At 38.0% G+C, this 22,265-nt stretch overlaps 2 protein-coding genes across 5 annotated transcripts in view; one reads left to right on the top strand and one right to left on the bottom strand.

The window, feature by feature from the left end:
- The window catches only part of LOC112156467 (protein mono-ADP-ribosyltransferase PARP14-like), a 32,084-nt gene extending 25,558 nt beyond the window's left edge, over positions 1-6,526 (top strand). The window contains exons 4-13 of one of the 2 annotated variants that reach the window (XM_024288765.2): positions 1,204-1,428; positions 1,523-1,577; positions 1,747-1,893; positions 2,594-2,656; positions 2,736-2,912; positions 2,999-3,178; positions 3,272-3,883; positions 4,019-4,155; positions 5,683-5,863; positions 6,049-6,526. In XM_024288765.2, coding sequence (XP_024144533.2) covers positions 1,204-1,428; positions 1,523-1,577; positions 1,747-1,893; positions 2,594-2,656; positions 2,736-2,912; positions 2,999-3,178; positions 3,272-3,883; positions 4,019-4,155; positions 5,683-5,863; positions 6,049-6,335 — 2,064 coding nt within the window. In that variant the 3' untranslated portion in view covers positions 6,336-6,526. The remainder of the gene's footprint in view (positions 1-1,203; positions 1,429-1,522; positions 1,578-1,746; positions 1,894-2,593; positions 2,657-2,735; positions 2,913-2,998; positions 3,179-3,271; positions 3,884-4,018; positions 4,156-5,682; positions 5,864-6,048) is intronic. The other variant, XM_036216719.1, reaches the window with a different exon arrangement.
- Positions 6,527-7,085: 559 nt separating this feature from the next.
- LOC112155626 (coagulation factor XIII A chain) lies at positions 7,086-19,874 on the bottom strand. 3 transcript variants are annotated; one of them, XM_024287353.2, is made up of 15 exons: positions 18,839-19,874; positions 14,785-14,983; positions 12,374-12,562; positions 11,972-12,220; positions 11,779-11,897; positions 11,598-11,705; positions 11,332-11,506; positions 10,994-11,132; positions 10,614-10,717; positions 10,365-10,453; positions 10,132-10,285; positions 9,764-10,039; positions 9,518-9,678; positions 8,392-8,528; positions 7,853-7,994 (listed from the first exon to the last, which is right to left on the bottom strand). In XM_024287353.2, the coding sequence occupies exons 2-15, from the start codon at positions 14,960-14,962 to the stop codon at positions 7,853-7,855; spliced, it is 2,220 nt and encodes a 739-aa protein (XP_024143121.1). In that variant the 5' UTR covers positions 14,963-14,983; positions 18,839-19,874. The 3 variants fall into 3 exon arrangements, with proteins under 3 accessions (XP_036072751.1, XP_024143121.1, XP_024143120.1); XM_024287352.2 differs by having other exon boundaries at positions 18,857-19,874; XM_036216858.1 differs by lacking the exon at positions 18,839-19,874 and having other exon boundaries at positions 7,086-7,994; positions 14,785-14,962.
- Between the last annotated feature and the right edge of the window lie 2,391 nt (positions 19,875-22,265).

Below are 22,265 nucleotides of genomic sequence, written 5' to 3'. Positions count from 1 at the left end.
ACGTCAATGCAATCACTTGAATCAGGAGATAGTGGGACGGGTAAGTTGACTCAAACACTTGACTCATGAAAGTGCAAAAGTATGCGCAAGTGTGCAAAAGTATTTAGCCCCTCTTGAATCAATACGTTGTGAACCCCCCCCTCCCCATTTTTTCTCTGCAATTACAGTTGCAAGACTTTTGGGGATTGTTTCTACCAGCTTTGCACATCTAGAGACTGACACGTTTGAAAATTCTTCCTTGCAAAACAATTCAAGCTGAGTCTAGATAGGTGGCTTTAGATCTGGGCTTTAACTTTAACATTGATAGATTTCATTATAAACCATGTCATAGTAGCTTTGCCTTTATGTTAACGGTTGTTGTCCTTTTTGAAGGTGAATCTTTGGCCCAGTCTCAAATGCTTTACAGACTCCAACAGATTTTCTTTCAAGATTGCATTAGCCTCTATCCATCTTCCCATCAACTCTGCCCAGCTCTCTTGTCCTTGCTGAAGAGAACCAGCTCCAGAACATAATGCTGCCACCACTATATTTGGCAGTGGGAATGGCATGTTCAGAGTGCAGATAACACAGCATTTTGTATTTTGACCAAAAAATTACATTTTGCTCTTCTTTCACACGTTTGAGTTTCCCTCTGGCAAACTGCGAAAGGGACTTCTGGTTTTCTTCAATCAGTGGCTTTCTACTTGTCATAAACCCCAGATTTATGCCGTGCACCAGTTGTCCTATGGAGAGATTATGTATATTTAAGAGTTGGAAGCTCTGCACTATTGCTAGCAGACCGTCAATTATTGATGATGTCATTGAATGAAAGTGACGTCAAAAATACTTGACCATTCAGCCCATTTTCCTTTATGTGCCTCCTTATTGTACATCTTGAAAAATCCACACCACTGTTTCTCAGAGAGTTCTGGATCACAGAAGAAGTTATTTGTGGATTTTTTTTTATTTTTTTTTGCATCCCCAACGATTTTTCTGGCAGTTGTTTCATTTTTGTGATTGTGGTTTGGTTTCAACAGAACTCCTCACTTTCCACTTCTTGATCAGTGTTTGAAGACTGCTGACTGGCATTCTCATTTCCTTGGAAATCTGCTCGTATCCCTTTCCTTTTTTGTACAGTTCAGTTACTTTTTCCCATAGATCTTTTGGCAGCATCCCTTTTAAAATTATTCCATTTTAAAATGTGAAAATGTCTTTGTCTTGTAGGCTCTAAACAAAGGGCTGGAGAAATGTTTGGACCTCTGTGGAAAGCAGGGCTATAGCTCAGTGGCCATACCAATCATTGGACATGGAGTTGTTCTGAAGTATTCTCTAACAGAAGCTATTAAAGTGCTGACACAGACAATTACTGAGTTTGGATCAGCTGCAACTTCCGGGTCTCTCTCCAGCATCAATATTGTGATCCATCCTGATTATTCGGACTCTGAGAAGGTTTGCATTTAGTTCCACTTTTCACTGCTTTTCAGAATTTAAACAGGCAGTTTTTAAATTCATAATGCGTACTTTTGCTGCTTATCTTTGACAGACTTACCATGAAGTCCACAAAAACCTTTGTTCAAGTATGAACCACACAGGCCAAGGTAAGTCAGAGTGGCTCTATAGCTATATTTATTAGCCTTTTATGAATAACATCATGGAATAGCTGTAATTATTTAAAAAAATTAACTTAAAGGTAAACAATTGTATAAAGTTTATTCATCAGAATGAATACTTGTTTAAAATGCGACAAATTGGTCCTCTTCTTTGTAGCAATATTCAGGTCCCTCACCAGTGACCTTGATGAAGTCATCATGGCGTTGGGAGGCAACGTTCAACTACACCTCGTGTTTGGGGACATCACCAACGAAACTACAGACGTTGTAGTGAACACAACAGACTTCACCAATTTCCACAATGGTATTAAAGGATGTATAAAGCAGGTTTATGTTTCTCCTAATGATTGTAAATGAGAACTAGACAGTGAGTGTGATGTTCCCATGGAAAATGACTTGCGACTAACTCCAAAAAAAATGAAGTCAATTGAGTTGCAATTTTTTCGCGATACTATTGTCATGTTGCAACTAGAGACCATCATTAAGAAGTGATTGGTCCAAAATGGTCTAAATGTCAATGTTTTTATGGCAGTCACTCTCACCAATCAGGAGTGAGCTTGTTGGAAGTCCACACCCCTACCACTAGAAAGTTGGATGGTTGACCTCTGATAGATTGCTGGTTCAGTTCCTGCCTTGTCCGCCCATGTGTCGTAATATCTTTGGGCAAGACACAGAAGGAAGATAATCAAGTATTTGCAATTTAGCATTTATAATAACTGGAAAATAGCTTCTCATTTCTCAATAGAAGTCTAAGGGTTTTTGGCTTCTTGGAGCGAGGTGCGAGGAGTTACCCATTCCAGCTCTCGTATACAGTCAATAGTTTCAACACGGAATCTTTTGTCTGCTCTCTTGTTTGTTTTACGTTTTAGTATTTTTTTGAAACTACAATTAAAAATGTTACCTTTGGAACATGGAAATTATTTGTAATCGACTACAGTGTCCTTTTGAGAACAATTAAGTCTTTGGTGTCTACTTTTAAATTATTACTTCTTTTCATCACTTAGAGGGGGTGTGCAAAGACATCCTGACAGTGGCTGGACCCCAAGTGGAGGCAGAACTGAGAGCAGGTCAGAAATAAGAGACTACACATTGTCAACAATAATTGCATTTCAACAACAGAATTCTATTTTTTGTGTTTTTATGCAGCCAAAGTGAACCATGGAGACATTTTTGTGTCCCAGTCTGGGCAGTTCCCTTGTAAAGCATTTTTTCATGTTTGCGGAGAAAGAGATGAAAGTCTCATTGAGGAACTTGTGAGCAACATCATAAATCAATGTGAGAAGTCTGGGTTTGAATCTGTGGCCATTCCTGCCATCTGTACTGGTATGTACATCAATGTATCTTTGCTTTGCTTTTCTTTAAAATCAAAAGCTATATTTAAATTAATGGAGAATGATCGATGTGTCCAGGGGCCGGTGGGTTGGACCCTGGGATTGTAGCAGGTGCAGTCCTTCGTGGAATCAAAACTGAAACTTCGTCCTGGAATTTTCATAAACTCACCCGCATCTACATTGTCCTGAATAGGATTAAGGTTTTCCTAGTGTTCAAAGAAGAAGCAGTGCAGATGTTTTCTCCAGTTATTAGGAAAGGTAAAATCCATAACGTCTTAGTTGTCTTTTTTTCAAGTATTTCCATTACTTGAAGATTTTCACTGATGTTGTATATTTCTCTTGGTGTATCAGCACCTGCGATGCCTCAGGTACGACAACAGTCACCTCCTCTGATCACAGACCTGAAACTTACCAATATAAGTTCAGGAAGTCAGCAGTCTACCTTCAAGTTCATTGGTCCTGGTAAAAACACAGTTGATGATGCCATGAAAAATCTGAAGAGCCTGTACGAGTCACAGTGTTCCACTCAAACCATCAGCAAAGAAGACATGGAAGTCCTCACCCAGGAAGACATTGAGGCCTTCAAGCAGCTGGTTGAGTCCGAGGGTCTGTTCATAGAGGAGGACCCATCAGGTGGCCTAACAGTGACTGGACTAAAAGATGGAGTTACCCAGTTGATGATGATGATGATTCAATCATGTCTGCAAGGCCGTTTGAGAATAGAGATGAGAGTTAGAGAGGAGGAAGATTTGTATAATCGTGTAATGTGGTGTATCTTGGACCAAAGAGGCAACTGGCAAAGATTACCAAAAATAGCAAACTACAATCTGGAAAAGAGAGATATTGCAGCAGGAATAGAGGATGCACATGGTGTCACATGGGAAGTAAATCTGCAAAAGAAGACGGCAACTGCAACTGCAACTGGACAGAAGACAAAACTGAAGCGTCTCAAAAATCTGACAGGTGAGAGAAACGAGAAAGAAACAAATAAAATGAAAGCAACACTATGCAAATGATATAATACCTTGCTGTTGTCCTTGGTCATGTAATCCAGTTTTCTGTGAGCCTTTTAATTCTGATCCCTTTAATCAATTACAGACTTTAGCTTTCCTCTATACTGGGATAACATGACTGCAAATGAGTCCATGAAAGTGGTTCCACTAAGGCAATCTTCTAAAGAGTACAAACTTGTGAAGGAGGCTTTTAAAATGACTGCAAGACAAACTGTAATCAAGGTTAGTGACCATCTAAGAAGTTAAAGTTTGTAGTAAATTGTTAAAGCCATTTATTGTCAGAAAACTCTCTTTACACGTATTAAATCACAATAACAGAAACTTCCCAAATGACCATGTTCAAAAGTTTACATACCCCAGTTCTAAATACCTTCTATTACCTCTTTTTGTATCAATAACAGCTTTTGTTGTAGTTGTGGATGAGGTTCTTTATTTTCCCTAATGGTAAAGCAGCCCATCCCCAAGTTCTTTTAAATTCTTGGGCTGTCTTGCTTGAACTGCCCATTTGAGATCTCTACAGGGGGACTCCATAATATTGAGGTCAGGAGACTGAGGCCCAATCCAAATTCCCCCCTTCCCCCTTCTCCCTTAACCTCCATTTGAAGGGACAGTTTAAGTGCAAGTCGTGTCCGGGAATTTTTTTTTATTTTATTTTTTTTTTTCCCCCTCCAAATGAAAGTATACAAGGGGTTACATTTATATTTAAATGTAAGTAATGAATTTTTGATGTAGCTTGACCCTTTTAAAGTGATAATACCGCTGTTGCAATGTATATTTAAGAGTTGGAAGCTCTGCACTATTGCGAGCAGACCAGCAATTATTGATGACGTCATTGAATGAAAGTGACATCAAAAATACTTGACCATTCAGCCCATTTTCCTTTAGGTGCCTCCTTATTGTACATCTTGAAAAATCCACACCACTGTTTCTCAGAGAGTTCTGGATCACATAAGAAGTTATTTGTGGATTTTTTTTTTTTTCTTTTGCATCCCCAACGCTTTTTCTGGCAGTTGTTTCATTTTTGTGATTGTGGTTTGGTTTCAACAGAACTCCTCACTTTCCACTTCTTGATCAGTGTTTGAAGACTGCTGACTGGTATTCTCATTTCCTTGGAAATCTGCTCGTATCCCTTTCCTTTTTTGTACAGTTCAGTTACTTTTTCCCATAGATCTTTTGTCAGCGTCCCTTTTGTATCAGCTGGTGTCCACATTTTCAGAACAAAGCCATCAGGGTATGTAAACTTTTGAGCGGGTTCATTTGAGAGGTTTATTTTGTCATTATGATTTATAATGGGTAAGCCCAATAAAGGGTAAAGTTGTCATTCATATACTATGAAAAATGACAGAGAAATCGCTATTACTCCAGGGTATGTAAACTTTTGAGCAGAACTGTAACTAGTTACACAAAACTCTACATCCCTAATTAGTATTCATCACATTTGCTATAATGATAATTTTGCTTACAGGTTAAAATGACCTTTTAAAACATGCACAACTGTGTAACGATTTGTTTTTTCTTCTTCTTTTTTTGTCTTTAAGTGGCGAAATATTTACTCAGGGTCCTTTATTATTATAAAAAAATTATATATTTTAAATACTTGATTTTTTATTATGTGTTTCCCCACGTCTAATTACTTCTAAGAAAGCTATCTACACATTATTATGTACCTGAATAATTTTTAGATCAACATTTGTGTTTGGTGCATGTTTACATTTCCAGCTGTTTTTTGTCCCAATATTTTCCTGTTAGATCGAGCGCTTACAGAACATTCATCTGCGGCGGGCCTACGAAGCACAAAAGAAGCACATAGCCTTTAAGAATGCAACACTTGGAGGGGAAAGCGAAAATACTCTTTTCCATGGGACATCCCATGAAAACTGTAACTCCATCATGAACAATGGGTTCAACAGGAGCTTCGCAGGACAAAATGGTAATTCTCTTTTTGATGATAATTTTAACTGTAAAAAAATGTCAATTGTTTTTTGCAATCATGACAGTAATGGGTAAAAGCACAAATGTCTGAACAAATCCTGACCAAACCTTACATTTCTCAAAGCAGCACATGGGGGATACATCAATCACAGTTACATTTTTTACTTCTATTCCTTGTTTCAGCAACGGCATATGGGGAAGGAACCTACTTTGCTGTAAATGCGTCCTACTCGGCACAAAGCACTTACTCCAAGCCAGGTGCTGACGGCTCTCAGCTGATGTTTGTGGTTCGGGTGCTGACTGGCGTCTACGCTCAGGGTCAAAAAGGCATGAAGGTGCCTCCACTACGCAATGCCCAACAACCCAATGAGCGCTTTGACAGCGTGGTGGATGATATAAACAACCCCAGCATGTATGTTGTGTTCCATGATGACCAAGCCTATCCAGATTACCTTATCACCTTCAAGTAAGAGTTCATTGAATATTCTGTGGGTTTGCTTTTCCCAAATAATTATTTGTAAATAAAGTAGGAAATATGTTTCATTAAATTAAAATAAATTCATAAATGATAATTTTGTGAAAATGATTTGAAAATATGCTTTTCCCTTTTAACCTTCTCAAATTTGTTTTGTAAAACCTTTCTTTATTTTTCTTCAGACCATATTTTTTTTAATTGTGTTCAGTGTATGGATTTATTTCTTGTGATTATTTGTATAAATTTAAGTTTGGACTTAATAAATAAAGGGGCTTTTCAAACTTTGTATATAATCATTTATCATTATACTTCAGTGTACGTTGCTTGTTTTTCTATTTTATCAGTTCCAAATAAATAAAAAATAATAACGCAATGATACCCAACCAGACATTTCGACAGAGCGCCACATACTCTTCTAAACAACCAGAATGAATCCATAAATAAGCTCTGTGTATTTGGAGAACAGAAATAAAACTTTTAAATTTGCCTTATAGTGCAGAAAATATGGTAACTTCTGCACTATTTAGACTTTTTAATTTTGTAAAGACAATTTTTGGTCCAAATTGAAAAAAATAGTTTACCTATTTTTATTTTTTATGACACTTTTACAAGAAAAACCTGTAAAATATCCTAAAAGTTTAGGACTGAATTTCACAGAGTTGTAATTTAAGAATACAAAATGTGTCCACATGTGAGGAAGAGATAAGAAAAAAATATTTATTGCAGAAAGAATACACTCTACATATATTTTAACAAGTACTTTAATTTTTTGAAAGCATGCAGTATTATACCAGAATATATATGGAAATATATACTTCCATTTATCACCAAGACAGAATGAAAACAGGGAACAAATGATGCTTGATGTGAATTTTTGATAGATAGATTCATCTAAATCCTACATGATGTTAACAGTCTAATAAAGCTGCAATGCATCACTTTGACTGGGATCAGATGCTGGTTAAATTTTGTGATCAACGCTGCAGCTCAACAGCAGGACAGCCAGGAATTAACAGAAATCTAGGCAAACATGTTTAAATCTATTTTTAAACTACCACATATTTATCAAAGTTTTAAAGCTTTGATACAGAAAATGTTGCCAAAAACATCAAAAATGATAGTCGTTCTTTGACTTACTGTACGCTTCGACTTTTTATGTGAATGGTGTGAATCTGATTCTAATGCGGAGAAAACAATATTTGCATGTTGTCTTTGCACCATCTTCTGCACTGATTTTTGTTTTGTGCAGATATGCAACACAAGTTTTGGTGAAAAAAACTATTGTTAGCAAAGTGTCATGTAACAGCGCACTGCAATTATGTTCAATATGGCGTACATGGTTAAACAGTTGCAGTAGTCCAAAGAATGTCAACACTGAAGCAAAAGCTCTGGTGTTAAAGGGTTAACTAGGCTAACCTATTAGCTTAAGATTAAAGTTTTACTGAAGGGGTAATTTTTAAGAGATAGTATGGAGGGGAGGCTGATTGCTGCTAGCTCATCTAGCGGCGTTCCTCAGGGTTCAACAGTAAAGGACACCTGACCGTCGACCTGCCGCAGAGAAGGACAGTCCAGAGTGGCAATGATCCTGGTTTTGCCGGCCCTTAGAGGGCTGAACTGCTCAGTCCAGGTCAGATTGGAGTTTCCAAGAATCAGACTGAAAGCAACAAGGTCTCAGTTATAAATTATAGGCACAAGACTGAATCAAACAATTACATTCTGAAAATTGAAAATCCATGCAGTGATTTTAGCTCACTGCAGCCTAATGTGTTTATGGTTATATGGACAGTTGTAAAGTTTAAGTGAACACTTAAACAGATATAATTAAAATAACTTTCGATCATGTAAATATTACATTTTTGTAAAACTTTAGCAAATGGATATTCAAGTAAATTACTGTATATCAGCAAACCTATAGAAGTGTTGTATTCTTGTCATTTTGTTTAGGGTGATCTACTATTATCACTTTAGTGAGCACTAAAAAATATTCTTTAACTTGAAGTAATTTGAGTTGAGCCATGCAGAAACTGAAATGCAGATAAGCTCAGGCTCACCTGAAAGTTTTGCGTCTCGGCAGCATGACTCCGGGTCCTTCCATGCGAACGTTCACGTCTTCAAGGCTGAAGCTGAAGGGGTTGGTGAACTCCACAGTCACCATCATCTCTTCATTCACTTTGGCGTTTCCAGAAACCTGAGGTCAACGCAGGAGCATCAGAAAAGCACACAAAGTCACCAAACTGCCAAGCTGCAGAAAGGGAAAAAAGTGTTTTAAAACATTGGAAAACTTTTTTATCTATTTCTTTAAAGTGTTTCCAGTTTTAAGAATATTTAACTGGCTATTTGACTCATTTTCATACAAAAAGTTCCACAAAAAAATCTTTAAAAGGAACAATATAATATGTTAAACATAAAAGTTATTTCTTTGAGATTTTTGTGTAAAAGATATCTTGGCAACTTTATTTAGTGTAAGGTTTTAAAACTCATGTAAGAAATATCAACTCTTTTAAAGACCCACTCCGATCATCTTTCATTGCATTGTGAAAGAGTTCCCAGTGGTGTCTCAATTATGATTTGCCATTTTTAAGCCAAATTCAACAAACTTGTTTTGTTTTCTCTGACATAATGTCTGCAGAGTGGCACTAGTTCATTAGAAACTCACCTTTGATGGTTGTGAGTGGGACAGTTGCCACAGTGTAAGCCTTCCCTGACTTCCCATGAACTCTTTGTTCACACTCTCACCCCAACATTACCAGTACAACAAAAATGGAGATTAGTATTGGAGCTATCCAGCCAAACTGTTTTGGCCAAATCCCAATTTGGATGAGAAAAACAAAGACGTACAGTAATTGGATGCATGAGAATGAAGAGCTGGTGGTCTGCTTACTGTAGCACCTACCTCACAGCTACAAGCTTTTTCCTCTGGTTCTGATTCAGCCTTTTTTCAATAAAGAAATACTCACAAATGTAATTTTAAGATAAATTTTCTTAGTACATGTCCTTTATCACAAGTAAAATGGACCAAGAACTTTTTAATAATACCAAAAGCACAATTTCATTGGAGTGGGTGTTTAAATCATCTTTGAAACTCCCTCATAAACATAGCTTTCAACCAATTTTGAGATGCTACCAACCAGTGAGACCCTACTGTTTGCCTAAATTGTGTTAATAATGGTGTCAAACCTCCACAGTGAGTTTGGGGTTGTGTAGAGCAACAAGTTTGGTTGCAGTGATGATCCTGCCCGTCTCTTTGATCTTCCCTGTTACAATAAAGTTGAGGTTGCCCTGTTCCACCAGGTGCTGCATGTACTTTTTGGACTCAATCTGCACCAGCTCCTTGACACCTGCAGAACACAAACACGGTTTAATGTGCATGCCTTTGCCAGTTTTGGCACTTCATATTTCTTGAATGTTATCCCCCCTACTTACTTTTTTGTGGCCCAATTTGTACAGTAGGAGTTCTGAAGAGGAACTCATGGCCGGAAACACCAGTATAGTAAACCACACTCCCGCTGATGTAAGCCTCCACTGTTCGCTTTTCCTTACTACGGTTTACAAACTCCAGATCCAACTCAAAGTCATCGCCGACACTGATCTCCAGAGTTGGCAGAGTCAGGTCCACATCAGCCAGGGGTGGGTCAGCCTTTATGCGTTGGCAGCCGTACTCCTCTGCCTTTTCCAGGACAGTCCTCTCCTCTGTGGTGCCTAGATTGGATAGAAACATTTCCCATTGAAGCTAAATTGAGGAACAATTATTGTTAATTTAACTCAGGGTTGAGTTTGATAAGGTCTCTGACCCTCAGGAAACTTGTATTGATTGGTGATGTCACGGCGAGTCTCGTCCCCTGGAGCTTTGGTCAAAACCATGCGGCCTATGTGAGTGCGATTGACTTTGACAAGATCCATAGTCCCGTCTTTCCTTCGGGAATAAAACACCACATCGCTGTTAACCTGCAAGAGAAGGATCAGAAGTTATCTGGTGTCGTTGGTAAATTACATTTGAACAGGAATAGAAGCTAAAGACACTAACCTCAGCAAACACAAAGGCTGCATCAAAGGGGAAGCATATCTCTCCATGTTTGATTGCATGGACTGATGCTGGTCCACATCTGTACAGACCTTTGTGAGTAAAAGAGTAATGAATGCAGGAATTACTAAAGCTTTAGTCATGTGTACCCGTAAGGGGAGTTGACCCATGCAAGAACTGCAAGGCTTGGGGTTATTGGGAATTTCCACATTCCATAAGCTTACATCGGGTATCAGACTGTTGCTTACTTACCATCGCTGGTCTCCTGTGGAGTTGCATCCACAATCTGCCAGCCACCATAGCCCTGGGGGAGGTCGGGCCTAGACATGTAGCACTCATTCCAGCAATGGTAGTTCCTGTCAAGAACACAAATCAGATTGTGAAATGTGGGTTGTTTTCTAATCATCTAGGTCGCATGTGTCAAACTCCAGACCTGATCCTGGTAAAAAAAAAAAAAACCTACATAATCATGATCACAGACCACTGTGAACACTTTTGCAATTGATCAAAATATGATCGGAGTGAGATTTTAAATAAATGATCAGCAACAATGACAAGGATCACCACAAGAACTCTACAAGTGGGTCAAGCAAGACAAAGACATGATAGGCTTTAAAAAAAAGCCTTTGTACCATACAGAGTCCCTGGTGCGGTTTCTGTCAATTCTGCCGTTTTCGTCTAAGATGATGTCTGTCTTCAGATTTCCATCGTTGTCATGTGCAGAGAAGAAGTTGGTAACGACCCGAGACGGGATGCCCAGACACCGCAGGACTGGAAAACACATGTTTGTAATCAATGATTTCTTTGACCTTTATATTCCTTGTACTGTATTATGGCCTTATCAAGAGTGCTTTAACAAAGTGAGTTTCTTAATTCCTCTGTAACATTACAGGGAAATTGATAATGAAAATACTCTAAGGAGTCTTGATAGAACAAATGTATACATCTCTCAGAAGACGTGACAGCTCACATGTGTTGAAGACGCCAGCATAGACCCAGCACTGAGCATAGCGGACGGGTGTTTTGCTTCTGGCATAGCTGATCAGGATGTCTGTACTGCCGGTCCAGGAAGTGGGTGACACTCCGTAGAGGTAGTCACCACTCCAATCTCCAACCAACACACCATTGTCATCTTGAGAATTCATCTGGAGATGTTTTTTGGGGGAAGGGAAGCAAGTTATTACAAATAGTTTTCAAGATACACATTTGATTGCAAAGTAGATTATTCTTTCTCACCATGGCAGAAGCTTGTCTGGCCACTTTGATGGGGTCTCCTCTGTTGATGATGGGCATTTCTGACTGATCCAAGACGAAGAGACAAGCATCCAGGACTCCAAAGTTGAACTAGAAATAAAACATTAGATAAAATATCTTGTCAGTAATTTAATCTTAAAAGACTGCTTTTTTTCCAACCCACCTGTCCATAGTTCCAACTTCTTTCAGCAACGTCGTTGTAAGCTCCATGGTAGATGATGCCCATCTCATTCATCACACACTCCTCCCTCTCCATCTCATCATCCAGGAACACAGCATCATCTGTGTTAATGAGAAACCTGAAGTCAGCACTGAAGGTAGAAATCCCCTGAAACACAGTTGAGCTCCCAACAAACCTTTTGCCCAGGGGTTAAAGAGGATGTACATCTCTCTGCTCTTGTCTGGTCGTGTCCTGCGGACGCCATAAGGTGTGACCACTGCAACGTATAAGTTGTACTTCCCCACGATGCAATTTGTTCCAGGAGTGATGCCTACAGTGATGACGTTATCTGAGCTTGCAATGATGCGGCCTGCCCATGCACTCTGACGGTCCTTTGTGAAGAATACAGGGATGTAAGTGCCTTTGCTGAACTGTGGACTTGAGCCTGGGGGAACCAGAAACATGTGCATATTAGTTTGTTTTATTTTAACTACAGATAAAAAGTAAATGTAGCTTTTGTGTGCAAAAGTAACAGACAAATTAAAGATTGTTTTCACAGTGACTAAAACATTACAACTTTTAGTGCCCAGCATCTCACCAATGGTAAACTCCACTGCAAACTTGTCTTCATTGGGCTTGTAGGGCCGATTGAAGGTCAGCTTGATCTGGAACTCTTGTGCTCTGCGAATGACGAGATGTTCCGAGTTGTAGAGCGCAGTGTGGTGCTCTAACTTGTTGCTCTCATCAGTTCTCCTCATCATATCCACTTCCCAGATGTCCAGGAACTCTGGAGGAAGTCAGACAGAAAGAGCAAGATTGTTCAAAATTAAGATGGCAACTATCTATTTATTTCATCCAACAAGGACCAGGCCGTGGGAGCAGCAGTCTAAGCAAAGATGCCCAGACTTTCCTCTCCCCGGCCTCTTCTCCAGCTCCTCTGGGAAGACCTTGAGGTATTCCTAGACTAACCAGAGATACAAAGTCTCTCCAGCGTATCCTGGACCTTCCCTGTGGCCTCCGCCCAGTGGGACATGCCCAGAACATCTCTCCTGGGAGGCGTCCATCAGGCATCCGGACCAGATGCCTGAGCAACTTCAACCAGCTCCGCTTGATGTGGAGAAGCAGTGGCTCTACTCCAAGCTCTCTGGGTGACCCAGCTTCTCACCCTACCACAGAGGAAGCTTATTTAATCCGCTTGTCTTAGGAACCTGGTTCTTTTGGTCATGATCCTGACCTCATGACCATATGTGAGTATTGGAATAAAGATTGACCAGTAAAAATGGAGAACTTTGATTTCTGACTCAGCTCTCTTTACCACAATAGACCAGCACAACAACCACATAACAAGGGACACTACTTCAATCATTGCTTTTATCTTCCCTCAGTTTTGAACAAGGACCCAAGGACCCGGGGCAGGAGCACTCCACCCACCCTGAGAGGACAAACTAGGCAAGTTTATGATGGCATGTCAAGCTAAATTTAAAAAGCAGATTTTAATAAACAACCGAATTTTGTTATTAATTGCAAACAGTATTTTTTTTTCTATTTGCCTAAAAAATACTTTTTCAAGACCATTACCAGCCGATTTCTGTTTTCTCAGTTCATAATGAAAACCATGGATTAAATCAGTGTAGTGATGAGAGGTAATGGGGACTCGTTTATAGTTTGTGCTCACACCAATGAATGAACAGTAAACAGTAAACTCAACACATCTCTACGAGTCTTCTTTTTACAATACGGCAACTTATTTCAGCGTGTTATGCACTATAAGGTGCACTTAAAAGTCTTTTTTTTTTCCACAGACAAAAGTGCACCTTGTAATCAGGAGTACCTTATAGATGAATCCTGATTTTTAGAGGTACACAGCACTGTGTCAAATTGTCAGCCTATTTTTTTTCTTCAGAAGTTCCAAACAATTTTGGATGTTATTGTGAATAAGCTAACTTGGCTAATGTGGCTAATGTGTAGCCGTGTCATTCTGCTTTTTTTTAATTTACGTGTTAATAACAAGATTCGGACTTTACATTGTCGCAGAAACATTTGTTTTAGAGATTTGAGTCTTTTTTTGCGTGTTGTAAACAAGGTTTGTAGTTCCAGGTATGGTAAATATGCTAATGTTGCTAACACTTTTAACATGACTGATGTTTAGCATGTTACAAAAAAGTTCTAGAGTCACTGTAATCACAGTCAATAAAGTCTGACTGATTGACAGACTTATCTCTGACCCTTTTGTGTGGCTTAATGCGCCTTATAGTTTGGTGCACTTTATTCATGACATGAATCCTAAAATTGACTATTCATTGACAGTGCATCTTATAATCCAATGCTCCCTATAGCAGCGAAAGTAGACTATATCTCTGAGTCATGTCATTGTACCCTCCAAGCTAAAATAAATGACACTTTTGTCAGTTCAGAGTGACTGATGCAGCAGCTGGTACTCAATTCTTCAAGCACTAGAACAAATGTTCCCTCATACAACAACTGATTCAGAAACTCTTATTTAAAAAAAATAAAAAACAGTGCAGTCTTTATTTTGTCTCCTACACTTTTAATATTGTCTCTTTTTTACATGTCAGAAATTACTTCAAAATCAGCCATAAGCTTTGAAGAGCCGAAAGAGCTTCAGAACTGTCAATCAGATAAAACTGCAGTCAAAGTATATGACACATATGCTTGAGATACATCCAGCTGTGTGACGCAGCTGAACATATCTCAATGCAGTGACAGGCTGCAGGAAGGTGGCTGGACATATCCAGTGTGAACGTCACTCAAGTGTCACTGTGCTATAAGTACTGGAACCCGACAGGAAAAGGACGTTATCTTTTGCCCTCCTATTAAACAGATGACTCTCTTATGTCACGCCTGAAAACTTACTATTGACAGCAACAGACAGGCTTTAAGTCGCTTTAGACTTTTTCATTGAGCTACTATTTGTACCATTTTCAAAACGAACTCCATTTAAAATTTTCTTCAGTGTTTCTTTAAACCCACTCAGTATCTGACCCTCACCTGTCAGGGGTGGGTATCCTCTCGGTCCTGGTGCAATAAAATACTCTACTTCAGGAAAGTTGGCAAATTCAGAGTTAGAGTTGTCAGCGGGACCGGCTTTTCGGCCGCGCCTGTTCCCCTTGGAGGGAGGAGGTGCGGGGGCAGGGGGGGAGGTTGGGGTGGTGGTGGTATCAGACATGGTGGTGATGGTTCAGGCTCACTGGGAAAGGAGAGACGACAAAAAATAGAGATGTAAAAGATACAGAAACATATAGACAAAATGATCAAGCATTTGGAGTAATAGTAGTATTGGTTGAAAACGCAGATACAAACAAGATTATGTTGGTAAAAAGGCATAAAATCAATTGGGTGGTAAATAGTTTCTGGCAAACTTAGTAAGTTTCTCTTCCTGGTTTGTGTCTACTGTATTTTTATGAGCATGTGATACAACCAAAAATTTGTCCAGTTACAAACTTGCTTCTATCAATTTGGGTCAATAACAATTGTGAGTGAACCACAGTAATGGATATTTGGACTAAACATGACAAAAGTTTGTTTCACAGAACTGCAAACAATACCCCTCTCACCCCTTCTCTAAAAGAGCAATCAGCCACCCTCCAGGGGAAGCTCATTTTGGCCACTTGTATTTGGGATCTTGTTCTTTCGGTCATGACCCAGAGCTCATGACCATAAGTGAGATCGTTCCTGTCGATCTCACGCTCCGATCTTCCCTCACTCGTGAACAAGACCCTAAGATACTTAAACTTCTCCACCTGGAGAAGGAGCACTCCACCCATCAAGAGAGGACAAACTACCTTTCTCTGGTCAAGAACCATGACCTCAGACTTAGTGGTGCTGACCCTCATCCCAGTTGTATCTCACACATCTTGCAAACTGGCCCAATTTATGCTGGAGGTCCTGGCTCAATGAAGCCAACAGGACAACATCATCTGCAAATATAAGAGAGGGAATTCTGTGATCCAGATCCCTTCTGGGCTCTGGCTGCATATTGAAATTCTGTCCATAAAGACTTAGAACAGAAAAGGCACCCCCTGCTGGAGTCCAACATGCACCCGGAACAGGTCCAACTTATTCCCGGCTCTGCGAACCTAATTCCTGTTCAAGTCATACAGACTCCGGACAGTCCTTAGTAAGACTCCTCAAACCCTGTACTCCCAGAGCACCCTCCACAGGACACCATGAAGGATGCGGTCTAACGCCTTCTCCAAATCCAAAAACACATATGGACTGGATGAGCGAACTCCCATGAAGCTTACAGCACCTTAAAAAGGGTTCAGAACTGGTCCACCGATCCACGGCCATGACAGAAACCACACCGTTGTTCCTGGATCTGAGGTTTGACTCACATACAAATAATCAACAAAAAGTTACTTAAACTAATTAACTGTTCCTTTTTTGCCAAATTCACGGACAAGTGAAGTTTCTTTTTGTTATTGGATGGTGAAACGAACACGAACAACACACTAAGGCACTTTCGATCCACATGTGGTCCCCATGTGTCTTGTGGGATTTTGTGAGGGGCGTGTCTAGGGGTGCTTTTAATTCTTTCCTGTAAGCTGAAAAAATCTGTTTCAGAGCAAATGAGTCACTCTCAAAGACTGTACTCTATTCTCTAGCTTTGAAAAAAATCAAAAACAAATTTATAATATTTATTTCTATTGTTAAAAGATAAGGAGTGAAACTGATTGATAGCCTGAAGGGGTTTATTTGTTATTACATACAAATCTAAAAAGGTGGTTCAGGTTCTGCACTATTTTAAAGTTTGCTTAAAGGCTTCAAAAAAGTATGTTAACTATTAATAGTTAATTTTGAAATTGTAATAAGCTGATCAATTTGTGGTATTAGTTTACTCTGTTGTCATCTGTTAAAACTGATGCATGTTACCGCTCTCTGTTTCTTCCATTTCGTCGCATCCCTCCAGAAAACAGAGCTCTCTCTGTGCAAAATAATGACTCATGCTGCCTCAAAACTTCTGTCCTCGTCACACCCTTATTATGCAATTGTGAGTCGCTGCTCTCAGCCAGGTGTTTGCTCCCCGTTTGATGCACTAAGATACTTTCCAGCATCGTATAGAAAGAGCCAGTGTCTTATAATGGGTTCAGCCTTGGAATAAAACCATGAAGTCATCAAGACTTGAAGTCCTCCTGGTCTGCTCTGGCTGACAGCTGTAATTGAAGGTCACGGAAGCAGTGAGTCACGCAGAACACAGAGGTTGCCTTTGTTTACATTGCTGTGGTGTGAAGTTTGTCCTCCCAATGGTCATTTAAGTTTTGGGTAATTGCATTCAAGTTTTTTTTTTTTGATGAGTTCACAGAACATTTGCACATTTCCTTTTGTTGGCTACCAAACTGGCAGAAATGCTGCAAGTAAAGAGCCAAACGTTCCAGAGGTTTGGGCTGTGAAACAGCAGGACAGCTCCCGCATTTATCGTCTTCCTCTATATTTGACTGAGTCAACTAAAGTGGTTACTATTATTTACTTATTTAGTTTGCACAAGATCATGATTATGTAGACAAAGATATACACCCATCAAACCCACAACTATAAAATAAAGCTAAAAACCTTTTTTAACACACATATTGCTCACAAAATCAACCACACAATGTTTATTTTCTTTGTTCCTACTTAACAAATTTGATAAAGTGTAAAACTACAACAAGCTAAAAGAAGAAATACACATGATAAAGACGCAATTTCATTTGTATTTAGTTTTTTGTTCAGATTGAAGGATAAAATTTACTGTTAATAACATTTCAGCTGTGAAAACTGTGGAAACTCTAGTCAAAACTGCTAAACTAAATAAAAACTAGATAAAAAATATGTAAAGATTTAAAATGTTTTTTTAAATTGTCTAAACTCTTAGCTTGCCATTTAGGGTATACCTTGGATTATTCTCAATCTCCCAAAAAAAAAATAACTCTAATAAGCATTTTTTTTTAATCATCTCACTATAACATTTTCTATTACAGTAATTTAGTAACTCCTCAAATGTAAGTTAATCTATGGTTTAAATTGTTTTAATTTATTTTTTTAGATAAAAATTGCTTGATTTCTGACTTTTTACATGTTTTTTGTAACAAAATGTACTTTGAATATAACATCATTGTCAAATCATTTGACTTTCTAATGACTAAAACTGGGTTGTGTAACAAAGGAAATGAAAAAGGAAAATCCTTTGTTCCTTTTTCTTCAAGCTCACAGGAACAATATGTGAGGATCTCTTTTTAGATCCCTTTTTTTTCTTTTAGTTTACTAGATTTTCTGTCATTTTGTTGTAGTTCTTTCTAAAAAAAATCCTCATGACTGTTTTCTTTTTCATTTTTTTGTTTTTCAGTTAATTAAAACTCATAAACACAGTTATTATTGCTCAATCTCACTAGAGGTGGTTATAATAATTCATATTTTTTATTTTTATTTTTTTTTTTATTTATTATTAATTAGTCTACTTTAATCTTTTGCATTCCCCAAATTTGATTTTTTTTCTTGTTGCATTGTTTTTAGTCGTGAAAAAAAATTGCAATATTCACTACATTAAAAAAACAATTATCAAACTATCTTGTATACATTAATAACAATACTAATTCAAGGATTTTGGAGAATTTTAAGCAACCTTCCCTCTATTGTTTCCAGTGAGATCATACATCAACATGTGTGCTCATGATTAAACACGCTGCAAACCAAAAGAATTTAGAGAGCCATAAACTGAAGTCTTTGATGAGGAACACATGCTGATTTGAGAAGATTGTTCTGGCACCTAAAGCATGCAGCTAAGACAAAAAACTTCTTCAGGCAAGAATGTTTGTAATCAACAGTTTAGGGGTTAAAACCTGATTAAAAATTCACTAGTGTTTATTAATGTAACATACAATGAAAGAGAAATTCCTCACATTGAAAGCGACACGTTGTAATCTGCAAGAATCTTTTTCAAAGTTTGTTGCACAACAATTGCAGAATCAAATCAGAAGCAGATGTGTCACTGAAACAATCAGCATCTTCCCATCTGGAAGTTATAAACATGGAAAAAATGCTGTTGCTAAAGAGAAGATGAACTCACCAAAAACGCTTGAAATACCTTGAAAATGTCGGGTGAAGGAATGGTCTGAGCTGTGCAGAATTGCTGATTTGGTCCGGGGTGACCTGCTGATCCTTTCCAGGAGTTGCTTATATACCCAGAGGAGGTGAGGAAGAGCTCCAGGAAAAGCTGTGGGTGTGTTGGAGGCTTTAGCAGAGAGAACGGCTGTGGGTTTGAGAGCAGGATGTGGAATGTACCACCTCTGACAAACCCACAGCTGGATGACGCTCAAAAACAAAGACAATTACTAGGATTGATTTGGATTTTTTTTTTTTTTTTTTTTTTTACTTATTTTAATTTGTCCTTTATGAGGAGTGCGCTTCTTTGGTTAACAGATTGCGTAATTCTCAAAACTCTCACTTTTCTTTGTCTTGACCAATTTCCCATTTTTGTTAAGTCCTTTTTTTTTTGTTTTATTTGCTAACGCGTGCATTTCATTTGTCCCTCTGTTGCTTCTGTTTTACCAATATTTCTCAATTGCCTTCCCTGCATTTCCTGGTTAATTTAAGGACGACCTGACAGATTTAAGGATCGTGAAAGCAACCTTGAACACAGTTCAATTCTATAGCTGATTCTAATAAAGTAAATAATAAAGTAATTGAACACCACCAGTTTGCACAAACACTATTTATTATAGATTTATAGATAATTATAGATTCTGCAGTATTCGCTTAATTTTTTTAAGGTGATGACACTAAATTTCATACAAATTTACTAACAATAGTTGATAGAGCCCCAAGACTTTTGCTTATTTTCGGTATTTAATTGATGTTAAGCCTGTCTCAGGGTAAACTTGTTGTTCTTAGATTATTCTTTTGCCGCTAAATCCAAGGACCTTAGAAGCCCCAAACTGGTCACAATATTTTTTTTTATTATTAATAAGTCTTAGTAATATTTTAAATTCCTTTACAGAGAATATTTTCTTGCATCATAAGTCAAGTTTTTCATACCAAAGCAACAAACCAGCCTCCAAACATTGAACCCTCTTAATCCTCCTTAAGGGTCATATGTCGCTGGAGCCTATCCCAGCCACCTTGAACAGTTCGCCAGTCTGTCACACACACACTCACAATCACACCTAAGAAAATGTCATAAATACAAACCTCACTGCATGAATCCATTGCTGGATTCATGCATTAACTACTGGATTTATCTCTTAATCTCTCAGATTATCTGTTTTTCTGCTTTATACGCCATAGAGTGGGAAAGTGGCACGGGAAAAGTTTTACTGCTTTTCTGTGATTTTTTATTATTCATCATGCTTCCATGAGATTTTAAAGCATTTTCTGGACTAAGATGTCAATGACTTTGCCATTGATCTTTCTAGTATATATTTTTTTTTCATTATAAAGGATTTCTTAGTTCCCACGAGTCAGACGGAAGCCATGTTTTAGCGTGATATATGTAGTTAAAAATGAGCTTTCACAAAAAAGCAAGGTAGAAGTAATTCGTAATTCAACTTGTGCAAAGATAATATTTTTTATATTTAATTTATTGATGAATTTATTCTTCAATGTAAAACATTGTAAATAAAAAGAAAAAAATAAATAACATTAGGAGCTACAAAAAGAAAAATAGAAAAGAAAATAATAACAAAAAAGTGACTCAATATTAGATTTTTTTTAGCAATATAAATATTTTTAGGCTTTTAATTTCTCCTCTATACTATTTGTTTCACTAGCTAGTCGAAGCAAAATTATTTTCAGATTCCAAAGCAGATTAGTGTAATACGAAAAAGAAAAAAAAATCATATTTAAACTATAAATTTGCAGGTCATGGATTTATTATGGGGTTTTTTGTGTGTGTTAATCATAACTTGGCTGATATTTATGAAAAGCAGCCTGCACATTCAAAGTCTTCCATCCTGGCAGCATTCATCAAAGCTCAACTGTTTTCATAGCAGCTCATGGCTTTAAATCAATGCTGATGATTCAGTCTTTTCCATAAACTGTGTTTGTTTGGTATCACCCCCAGACTGCTGCTGGAGGAAAGGCTGAATCATTAAAACCATGATCTAATGTGTGTGTTTTAATGAAATGGCTGCATGGGTCATTGGAACAAACATCAAATGTACCCAATGAGGCCTCACAGCTGAAGTGAAGGCAGCAGGACGGTCACAACTCGGCACAAAACAACAACTGTTAAAATGAACTAAATGATATAAGATGGAGATTTGAATGAAAGACAAGCTTTTAATAATACTATTTGTGTCTGCAGTAAATTAACTCTTCTCCGTCAAACTTGGCAACAAAAGAAAGGAGTTCACTAGAACATTTCTCAACTTATTTCTCAACTGTAGCATTTTAATGTTGACGATTTCTTGATTTCAAGGTCTTGCCTGTCTGGATGATCTTTTTTTTAATTTTATTTTTTTACTTTAATTGGCTGAAGGTTTCACATTTTCAGGAGGGAAAATGCAGACGGTGTTGTCTAATAGAATCATAGTTTTTCTACCCAAAAGTCATCTAAAAACCACCAAACTACATAGAAAAAAATCCACCCAAAAGTGTTAATCCAAATCTCACACTCGTCACTTACGGACATATTGTCACTTTTTGACGTGTCGGCTGTTCCCATTAAATCTCAGCTTCCCAACCTCCGGGCTGCAAACCGGTACCGGTCTGAGGGCCGCTTGGTACCGGGCCACAACCCTCAGGATGCAGAGCGGTATCGGTACCCTAACCCGGTACAGATTCTGCATCTGTTACCGCATCCTGAGGGTTTGTAAAATAATGTGGTAAAAGGTGGACTAACATTATATTGAATTCAACAGGTTAGGAATGGGATGACACTTCAGTTCACATGTGAGTTAAGACAGGTGAGCCAATACTTTTGGTAATATTATGTAAATGCTTTTATAGAACAAATAATCTATTGTTTCTTTATTACAGTTATATCTGAAAAAACAGTTGTGTCTTTTCAATGTGGCTTTATGTCAGAATTAAACAAAAATAAACGATTGACTAACATAAAATACATTGCTTATTAAGTGGAAAGTGAGGACATCTAGTAAAAATCTTGACAATGTTAAAAAATAATTTAAAAAGCATTACTGTTTTAGCATATGCTAAGTAAACTACTAGTGGGATTGTGCAATCTGCATGATCGAGGGAGAGCTTGATGCTGTGAAAATACCCAAAATACAGACATGTTAAGGATAAAAATGATTAAAATCATACAAATAAACTGCATTTATACCACAGATTACTGGGCAGATCACTCACTCAATGTATTTCAACTTGGATGTAATGGGAAGGAAGAGGAAGTGATCACCGAACTAACATGACAAGTTAGTTCTATGGACCATATGATGCATTTTTCATGCTCAGATAAATGTACTAGAGAGCATTCCTAATGTTCTGTCATTGTGCTCTAAAATAAGCAAATTTTGCACATAAATTTTCTCTTG

This window comes from Oryzias melastigma, linkage group LG18 (assembly GCF_002922805.2).
Source record: "Oryzias melastigma strain HK-1 linkage group LG18, ASM292280v2, whole genome shotgun sequence".
Taxonomy (NCBI): Eukaryota; Metazoa; Chordata; class Actinopteri; order Beloniformes; family Adrianichthyidae; genus Oryzias; species Oryzias melastigma.
The sequence above is the reverse complement of the archived record's forward strand: the minus strand, read 5'-3'. Positions and strand labels throughout refer to the sequence as shown.

Bases quoted from the DNA above. Each gene is read 5' to 3' on its own strand.
- LOC112155626 (XM_024287353.2), bottom strand. From the start codon at position 14,962: ATGTCTGATACCACCACCACCCCAACCTCCCCCCCTGCCCCCGCACCT. The intron at 10,286-10,364 runs GTTAGTGTCTTT...CTTCTCTTGCAG, and splicing joins CAGCCTTTGTGTTTGCTGAG to GTTAACAGCGATGTGGTGTT. The intron at 7,995-8,391 runs GTGAGCCTGAGC...TGTTGCTTTCAG, and splicing joins CCGAGACGCAAAACTTTCAG to TCTGATTCTTGGAAACTCCA.